The 11,017-nt window shown below is 31.5% G+C and overlaps 1 protein-coding gene across 1 annotated transcript; it reads left to right on the forward strand.

Annotated features, from left to right (window-relative positions):
- Positions 1-2,514: 2,514 nt before the first annotated feature.
- Positions 2,515-9,569, forward strand: LOC113513008 (elongation of very long chain fatty acids protein AAEL008004-like). The gene is made up of 5 exons (XM_052893619.1): positions 2,515-2,545; positions 4,412-4,599; positions 5,876-5,944; positions 8,901-9,203; positions 9,369-9,569. Exons 1-5 carry the CDS (start codon positions 2,518-2,520, stop codon positions 9,567-9,569), a joined length of 789 nt encoding a protein of 262 aa, XP_052749579.1. The 5' UTR covers positions 2,515-2,517.
- The last annotated feature ends 1,448 nt before the right edge of the window (positions 9,570-11,017 follow it).

Genomic DNA, 11,017 nt, shown 5'->3' on the forward strand with positions numbered 1-11,017 from the left:
ATACACACGCAATAAACTTTAAATTTGAAAACAGCCAATAAAACTTCTGCATTGCTCTTTTCGAGTGACATCGAAAAGACGAGGTTTTCACGCCTATGTTACACGATTATGTCACCGATTAAGAATCGATTTTATAACATGTAATGTTACACGCAAAAACATATTTCATCGCAGCCGATGTTCATATTTTCACTAAGCCCTATAAATCAAACAATATCCAGAAATAAACATTGTTATCGTGAAGAGTATTTTAGTAATAGATTACTAATACTCACGTTCATCTCCTAACACTAAATAAATCACTTACTTATCTTGGCGTGCACTTATTTTTTACACAAAAGCAATAAAAAGAACGAGCTAGGAGAATGAAAAATGAAGTTTTCGTGACTTAGCTGAAGGACTGAAAGGATAAAGGAGCGCTAAAATGAATACCGTTGCGCCGGGAAAATCCTCTACTTGCATTATATTATAACTACTCGTATGTTTTTGTTTATGCAAGTTAGAATAACAAACAAGCTGACGGCACACTTGTTGGAAAGTAGTAACCGTCGTCTATAGATATGAACAGTAGCATGGATATAACAGAGGATACTGTGTCACCTATGATACCCATGCAAATATAACATTATTCTAAATTTAAATGTGTATTATATGTGTAAGTCATAAATCCAAGTAAATTATATTGTTATCGTATATTTCAATTTCCAACTACAATATTACAATAATATTATAAGTTTAAAATTTGTAAAAGTTGAAAATAAATTTATTTCTTACCTCTTAATATAGTCCACTAGTCATAAAATTTGATATTTACCATATTTGGAATGAAAGTGCTATCTTCATTCTAAAAATCGAATATCTATTTGTTTTTTGTCTACATTTCAAGTGGACTAAGGCTATTTTTAATCCCGATCAATTAATTTATCGAAATAACGCGAACAAAGTCACGAGCAAAAACCAGTATTAGTTAATTGTGAGGTCAAACCATAAAGTACATCTCAATTTCCATTCCCCTTCCATTTACTACTTAGTGTTAACAGTGCTAACCTAATAAACATAACTCTTTCCTCTGAGCTGTATTAAAATGTGGACGCGTCATTACATCTTACGATTTCCCTTTATTGCCTCATTTTCTAGCGCGCAACTCACTTCGTAACCTAATTATATCATTATACTAAGCAACAACCCTATTTTATGGATATATGCACACACAGACGTATTGTACCTCATTTTCATATTCCCAAGAGAGACCAGACAAAGTATCATTATTCTAGTGCCTAGATTAGACACATTGGGGTCGATTCTGAAGCGCCATTTCTCTCTCTAAAACTATGATTTCTGTTTTCACATTACAATGTAATAACGTATATTATTCCAAAGAGCAGAATAAACTATAATTATAGAACTACATTAGAATCAGAATTGCATTATAATTTTGTTCTCGGTGGTCTGTAACGTAGTATATTTTGAGTAAAAATAAATATATAATTAAATTTTTTTTTTATAAATTAACTAATAAATTATAGCTCAGAATTGACACCATAATTTAGATATACACCTACATATACACATATATGACTTTAAGAAAAGAACATATTCCTTTTTAATAGGCTGGCAGAACACCTATAAAGCCTCTGGTGTTGTGGATGCTCATGTGCGGCGATAGTCAGCTACCGTCAAGTAAGCCGCATACTTGTTTGCCCACTGTGTCGTAATAAAAAGAAAAGTACTATCCGTTCAAAGCCGGGTCGTATTCCTAGTATATTATATAAAATTCATCTTTCCAATAGTTCAGAACAATTTGGATGGGAAGTATAAAACCAACAACAAACGACAGGTTTCAACACACGATAGGCTGGGCCAATCCCTTACAATGAAACCAACTAACTTACCTCTTGAAGTCTCGACGTATCAAATAATTAAGACCCTAAACATCAAACCCAAGTCGTATTGTCTATGGCAGTTTAATCACGGCTGTATACAGGGTCAATCATATTGAGTACATCAAACTGAAACCAAAGAACTTTCCCCAAGGAGGGTAATCGATATCTCAAAATAATGATTAAGAGAGGTTGCTACTGGCAGCTTGGTCAGCCAATCATTTTCATATACATATTTGTGCTTGTATATGTGTGTATATATATGTATATATTATTTAATTTTGGCAAAGGACTAGTACTACCCATTGTGCCATTAACAAACAGAAAACGAGACGAAATATTAGAAAGAAACGGTAAGAATTTTGGTATTAGTATAGTTTAATGTTATTATGAGAAATAAAGGAAACTAAAGAGCACACGCGGCATTTTTCACAAAACCCATTAATTAAGAAGTCCACATACCAGTAACATCTGACGTTGTGCCAAAGTGTCCTTGTATTATTTCACCTAACTTACTGTCAATAATATTATGTTATTATTTTCAGTTTTCCAATATCAACACTACATTGTATTTGTAACATGTGATATTACTCGTGATTTAAATTTATTTAATAATTCACAATGACTGTGTTTTCATATGAGTTTATATATTCCAAAAGGACAACGTAAGAATATTTTCTTTTCAATATCTTACCTTATCTGGTAGTCTTCGTCTTGTCATTTCTAGGAAAATTAAAAGTGAGAGGATCCTAAAAAATTAGATACCAACAACAACATAGAGAAATGTCTCTCATTTTCCCAAAAGCATTTGAATATTCACCTTTTATTTGGTTTCATTTGTCAACTGTCTGGCCCATCATAACTGTAATACTTGGTGCAATTTGTCAAGTCGTAGGGTTCCGTAAGCGGATAGAATTTTTTGTCTCGATCTTTCCCTTTATCTGTTTTTCGGTTGACTTAAAAAAAGTAGAAGCTTCTTCATTGGACTAAATATTTTTTTATTTAATATGCGATGCCCTAGATTGTCTGTAAAAATTGCTTTTAACAATAAAGCCGTCTGTTGTAATTGCACATTCTGTATTTATGAATACATCGATTTTATGCGCAATAAAGAGTTTGTTATGTCCTCGGCAATTCGACGAAACACGGTTTGTTTCGCTGAATTATGTTGAATCAATTTGTTAATTTACAATTTGGTGCTTTTACTCTAAATGGAAGTGTAAAATGCCCTGCCCGGCCCTTTTTATATAAATTTGTATACCTAATATGAATAATTCTAAACAATTTGAATAAATTTATAAAATAAATATGTATATTCAAATTAGGTAATAATTATTTTTTCTTTACATTATTTGAATATCCCTTCCTCGACAGTACGTGCCCAGTATATAAGAGCTCTTCTGATTATGAAATTAAAGTATTGTATTATTAAACTATATTACTTAAGAGCACCACCCAGAACATTCGCACGCTGGGAGAAAGAGATTGTTAATAATGAAGACTTAAAATCTCCAATGCTATCAATATACCCTACAAGGTCGAGGTCAAGGTCAACCCCCACCTGATTACCCCTGGAAACCATTGTAGTTAATTCTTGTTAAATTTGTCACGATAGACCAACTGGCCTGCTTTCATCATCACCTATCGTCTCTCACTAGTGCCTCGCCACATACCGGTAGCGCAAGGGTTCCATTTTCACCCATTAAAAACAATATCCGCATCCACTTAATTAGACAATTTATATCTTGTTCCAAATTCTTTTTGAGCTCATAAACAGGTACAAAATATATTAGCAAAAGCGAAAATGCTATTTTCTGTTATTTCAAAATATTAACAAAAACTACACTATAAAAACGTACATTAAAATGTTTGTTTAACTCGCTCTATGACATTAATATATTTACTGTCAAAGGAAACTACACGTACAGCCATGTCGCTTCTGATTCTTTCCTCTTATGTATATGGTATGTATATTCCCCAGAGCTAAGACTGATATTCGGCGTTAATAAAAGTATATGCTTACACTGAATAAGCCTCTTATTTTATATTTGAATAGTATAGTGGGTACATGTTTTACATATGTGAAGTAAAATTTTATATTCCTAGGTGAAATGCTTGAATTAAATTCCAATAGGTGTCGATATTGGAATTGAAATGTTTCACACTCTCGAATTGCAATACTTAGGGCATAATGGTTTCATACTGTTTTGATAGATGCATATTAGTGCAACTTTCCGATGCAAACTATTGCACACCGATCCCAAGTTTAACTTAATTTCTACTTGTTATTAACTCATTTATTTATTTTAAATAATTTTGTTAATTTAGTTGTTAATTTACAAGTGTTATAGATGACTAAAATTAAGTGTTTATCTATCTATTCATTGCTTTCCATATGGTGGACTGCCAACTTGTTTACCATTCTAAGGTAAAAAAATATTTCGCAAAAAAATTATGTATTTAGCCAACTTCATAGATTATATCAATATTTGAATGTCAATACATTATACAAATAAGTATTTTTATTTCAGTCACATTCGTGGATTGGTGGCCTCTGATAAATCCTAGCGAAATGGCGTTCATTTTGATAACTTATCCTATTTGTGTTTTGAAGATTGGCCCAATAATAACGGAAGGAAGGAGCGCATTCCAAACAAAAGGAATTCTCATATTTTATAATTCGTTCAAAGTTATTAATTCAAGTACTTTAGGCTATAAGGTAATTACGACGTCCTTAATTTCAATTTAAGAAGTAGCTATACATATATAAAAAGTTAAGTTACTAAGCTAAAACAAGTTGTAACTCAAGAGTCTCCCGTACTCTACGTACTCGTACATTAGACGTATTATGAAAGTTACTTACTCGCGAGATACTCTGTGCTTTCTACCTGATACAAAATTAAATATTAAAGAAATGTGCTATAGCATAGAGTATTTACAAAAATCACAGAATGTTGGATGGTATTCCATCTAACTTTTTTTTATACAACTTAGAATGACAAGATGACGACCCACCCAATGGAAAGGGACATAAGCAATACCATGGAAATAACAATGTATACCGTTTCATCTATGATACCCCTCATGCGTTGCCATTCCTGAGAACTCTAGTACCTTGATTCCTCTGTACCCTGTAAATTCACTTTAAAATATTTTTTTTAAATTAACTTTGAAAAAAAAAAGTGTAAAAAAGTGATGCCAGGTGTAACGGCTGGTAAGAATTAGTTAGTAGAAAAGGAAAATATTTCATACTAACAACAAAGACGACAATATTGATATTGTCTATTACTATTCACTAAGAAATTTTACTATTTCATTTTTATTGACATAATACTAAAGTTAATATAAATTAGAATGAGAATCAGTCAATAACTTTTTAGTTTACACCATAGATTAACGACTTACGATATCCTCTTTCTACGATCTTCATGCGTAGCTCAAAACAAGCTATTCGAAACGAATAGATGGAATTATCGTTTTAAATTAGGTATATCTACTTGTACAATCATAGTCAAAACGAATCGTGTATAGTCTCGTTGTGAAAATATAGTCTCTTAACATATAAATTCCAAATGCGTTATTAGATAGTTAGTTAATGGCACGCTGAGTTTACAAACTCCTCGGAAGCCTGACACTTGCTTTAAGGGTTGTTATTTAGCGACCTAGACGTATCAACTCACGAAGCTGACGGCTATAATCATATACATATATATACACGCATACATGTGTATGCTATAATTATCTAAAATACATATATTTAAGAGATGTTTTAGCTAATAAGAGGTTCTCAAATCAGCTGATTTTTTATACTAAGCTTATTTTTATTTTATTGGTTTATTAAAAGAGTTCATATATTGAATTATAATTATTTATCGGTTTGAATCATGTATCAATAATTACGCCAAGATAATTTATACTTTTTATTTCAATCTAATAGTCCATTTAATGAATAGCAATAAATAAAATATTAAAATTATCACATAATTTCATTACAGTTTCTCTTATATATTCTTGAGAATGGATTGTTTCCAAGCAAATGTGAACATAATAACCTAAAATTATACGTAAGTACTACAAATGCATATCCATACAAATTAGTTACGTACAAATGAAATTGACCTTTCGTAATCATATATTTTAATATTACTTGAGTTGTACACATGTCAAGTATAAATCTAGATAAGATGTGCCAAGAAATTGGATAATCAAAAGATGTAGGTATATGTACAGACAGATACAGGTACTCGTGTGTTGTTTAAGCATGATATTTACTGTCGCTAAATAAGCGATATCAAAAAAGAAGAGCTACTCAATGAGTCTTCATATTTTCTGTGTGTTATAACGATAATAGCCGATTTTGATAACTCTTCACGACAGAGTTTATTCGATATAAGTCCATATAAATTGTGTCATGAACGAAGTACCAATAAACAGGATAATATAACATAAACCTAAACATAGGTAGGTATATACTATAAACTTTAAAATTTTATCTAGTCTCTACTTTCCCTCTCTAAATTAGGAATCCATCAAAATACAAACTGTTGTTTCAACAACTTTAGAAAAATATTAAATTTAAAGTAATGCTCACTAATATTATAAAATTGAAAGTGAGTACTTTTTTTGCCTTTTGGCTTAACCAATTATCATAAAATTTAACATACATATACTTATAATTGAGCATGGAGCAGGAGATAATCTATTTTGTAATACAATCATGTAAATAAAGTTACAGAAACATTTAGAATCTGTAATATCCAAAACATTAAAATAATACGTACAATATTTTAATTATCCAATCGGGACTTTACGCGATGTAAAAGCTTTTACAGGTAAATAATACCTACATACATGCTTCTTTATTGCCGACGTTTCGACGTGTATCGCACCACGTTGTGGTCACGTCAGGACTGAAGCGAGCGACGTCTTGGTCTGGCAACTTCGAGCTGCAAAAAGCTTTTACATCACGTTAAATCCCGATTGTGTATTTAAAATATGTGTAAACAACGCGAAAGTTTAAAATTAACTAATATAAAAAATCTAATGTAAATAAATCCATAAATTCAAGTAAACTGCCAAAGACGGATACGATAAAGACATAAACCCCCAAGAGCAGAAAAGAAGAGCTCTTTTCATGATTGTCAACTGTCACAATGGCGGTTAATAAAATAATTCTGGGAAATAAGTTCTAAGCATCTAAAACAAAAGCTGTGTTTTGTACATAAAAATCGATCATTTCAACAAAACAACAGATAGGTATAGAATAGGAAGCAAGAGGGGAAATGGGCGCAATTGCCCCCAGGCACCAATCATCCGTTCCTCCCAGTGGCGTGTTTAAATAATGATATTGTTGACGACCCTTTAAGTTACTGCTTGTGATTTCACTTTTTGTTTTGCTACGATTATTTATGTGTACAATGACACTGGTTATGTTTCAACTGTGGTTATTTTTTTCTCACAATAATTTATTTTTTTAACATATTACGTCGACCCTAAATAATTGGGATTCTTATCACAGAAATGTGATGATGAATTTGTTTTTATCATGAAAAATTGAAACCGACTCACGTAGTACCAGATGATAATCATAAAAATAAATTTCCAACAATATATAGAGATCATTAATGCAAATAAATAAATAAAAATAGGTACGTATTAGCCGTGTGGCCCGGCATAGGATGGGCCACCCGTGTGTCGTAAGAGGCGACTAAGGGAACTTGATGGTCAAGGGATAGACAGCAACGTCCCTCTTGAAACATCACTAAAGCCTTACTGCGATTACCAACCTGTTCGCCAAGCGTGGCGACAACTAGCAAATCCCCACATTAGAGGGAGACTTATGTTTAGCAGTGGACAGTTAGCGGTTGTTATAATATTGTTAATGATGACTATAAGTACTATTGTTCTACTTCCTACTGACATTATAATGTATGTATTAATTGTATATATTTATTATATAAACTTACGAAGTGGACTGAATGTAATCAAAAAGAAAAAATTGAATTGTACAGACTGAAAATAACAGTAATTGTAATTTATAATTTTCAAAATGCTATTATGTAGTACCCTATATAATGTATTTTGAGCTTTGGATAAAAAAAATATATAAATATGAAAATTTTTAAAAATTTATGTTTAATTGTTTGACACCCAATCACGTTTAAATGGCTAAACGGATTTGAATAAAATTTGATATACAGATAGGTTATATCCTAAAATAACAGATTAGCTAAATTAACACAACAGTGTATGTGATTAAGTCTTATTTTTTATATATGATATTTCGATTAATATACATTTTATTTGGTTACTTTTGAATTTGTGACTTGCAAACTTGTCTGACTTGCGCTATCTACCTTTCTCTCTGTACTTATCTATTTATACCAAATTGTCTGTAAGAGTACATTTAGCGATAAGATCGCTTTTTGTATATGTACATTCTGTATAAATACTCCTTGTGTACATCTCTTTTGTGTACAATAAAGAGTTTATTATTATTATTATTGTGAGTAGCTTTGACGTGGTCTAGTATTTTGAGTAGTCATGCTCACTAAAATGTCCAGACTTGTGGCGGCGTGGTGGGCCGGGTCATTGGGCTCCCTAAAATATGGTCGAGCGCAGTGATGGCTGGCTCATCCGTCATACTCGTGAACGGGTGCTGCTTGTAGGGACTGGTCTGCTCTAATCACTATGACTGATTTCCTCTTATTAATTGTTTAACCAGTTGGTTATGTATTCAATATTTTTTTCTTTTTGAGTATTTAATTGAATTAGTGCTAATTGGTGGTTTGTATTCACACAATTAAACTTAAAAATGTAAAGTAATAATAAAAATATTTAAAAGAGCATCACGCAAGTTTCTTGCTCGTTCTTCTTGTGATGAGACAGCTTTCCGAACGAGCGGTAAATTAAAAAAAATGTAATGACTTTTCAAAAGTGCTTGAATGTAAGTTTATTTGAATAAATGATTTCTATTCTATTCTATTCTATTCTATTATTATTATACATATTTTGTTACAGATAATTGCATCATTGTACTGGAAATATATGGTCACAAAAGTCTTAGACCTGTTCGATACTGTATTCTTCATAATTCGTAAAAAATACGACCATGTTACATTTCTTCATATGTATCACCATGTATTTATGGTGGTTATCGCATGGTTATGTTTAAAATATGATCCTTCTGATCACTGGGCTTTTATGGCTAGTATAAATTGTATCATCCACGGAATTATATCCACTCATTATGGTATAACGTCTTTAGGACCTGGATACGAGAAATATATCTGGTGGAAAAAATATTTGACATTAGTGCAATCGGTGTGTTTTTATTTTATATTTTAGAAAACCAAAATACTAATTAGGATACTAATATATACTAGCTTTCAGAAATACGAAGGAAAATTAATGTACCAGACCGTTTCTACATGACCATTTTGCATGTAAATAATGGTATAAAAATTAAAGTCTTAATTTTTTTTTCAGATACAATTTGTACTAGTAATAGCACATTTAATAGTGCAAGTTTTCATCTCGGCATGTCCGCTACATAGCAGCACTTACTGGATAGGCTTGGCAAACTTTATTCTATTTATGCTTCACTTTACTGACTTCTACAACAAAATAAAACGAGCTCATTGTAATAAAGAATTTATGAAGTTCTTTTGCTATAAACAACTTCATTAGTAGTGCTTTATATTCTTATAATATTGTTTTTGTTAATATGCGTAGTAATTTATATGCGAAATATATATATATATATATATATATATATATATATATTCATCTTAGCCATTGCCTGTCCACTGATAAACATAGGCCTTCCTTATAGACTGCCATAAGGAACGATCCTTAGCCACCTGCATCCACTAATCTATTTGATTATGATAAAAGTTATTTGACAACAAATCCCCTCTTCCTATAAACTTGACATGAGTAATATCATTACCACTCCGATATCTATATATTGCGCTCTTCTGGAGATTGATAATAGAAAAAAAGAATCATTACCCACTTTGATATCGTCCATATAAGCTATATTTACGTATACATAACTATATAAACGTAATACGTAGCTGTACTATACATTTTTTTATACAACTTAGAATGGCAAACAAGCTGACGGCCCACCTCTTGGAAAGTAGTAACCGTCGCCTATAGACATGAGCAGTACCATGGACATAACAGAGTATACTGTTTCGCCCATGATACCCCCCATGCGTTGCCATTCCTGAGGACTCAGGTGTTATTCCTCCGTACCCAGTAAATTCACGCCATATCCCACCCTTCAAACCGAAACACAGCCATGCAAACACAACTGCTTTACGGTTGAAACACGAATGGGACAGAGGTACCCAAGCAATCGACTTTTGTACAAAGTAGATTGCTTGGGTATTATATACGTATTTCGATCAAGTTCTTCATTTCGATATATCATGTTGGTTAACCGTTATTTAATATATCTATTATTGGGTCAATACATATCTTACACTGTAACTACAATATATAAGGTATATATTATTTTAAAACCTTTTAAAATAACAGGTTGTGATTTCAGAAATGCGGTTTTAATTAATTCGCAAAACATTTTACTTAAGAACTCTGACCGAACCAAATTTAGCCAAAGTAAATTAGATCGTTTTGAATCTAATTATAAACCGACAATAAACACGCAAAATACACCTTGTTACGGCATCTATTTAAATCCATATCTGCGAGAAAGAGTTCGCTAAAGCCCTATTATGCGTTGCCTGTTACCTACATCCTCGTTTCCACACGCACACCCAAGTCGTAAAACATGTTCTGTACCAGATTTGTTGGAAACTTGTTTCATACAAATAATATTCTGTACTTTTCTTTACAATTAAAAAAATTTAAAATTATTAACTTAATTTAATTTGTTGCTCGTGACTAAATTAAATATTAGTATATAAGAATTATCAAAATATTGACGAAGATATTTATATATTTATTTATTTATAGCAAGGCAACAGATTACAAATTAATACATTAATAAAATAAATATTACATAAAACAGCATTAAATTTGCACTCCAATAACTGCTCTGCATAACATAATCATATCAAGTAACACATACCTAAATAAAAATAAACAAGCGATGTGTTGCTCCTTTC

This window comes from Galleria mellonella, unplaced genomic scaffold, assembly GCF_026898425.1.
Source record: "Galleria mellonella isolate WM207_F2 unplaced genomic scaffold, CSIRO_AGI_GalMel_v1 utg182, whole genome shotgun sequence".
In the NCBI taxonomy this organism is placed as follows: Eukaryota; Metazoa; Arthropoda; class Insecta; order Lepidoptera; family Pyralidae; genus Galleria; species Galleria mellonella.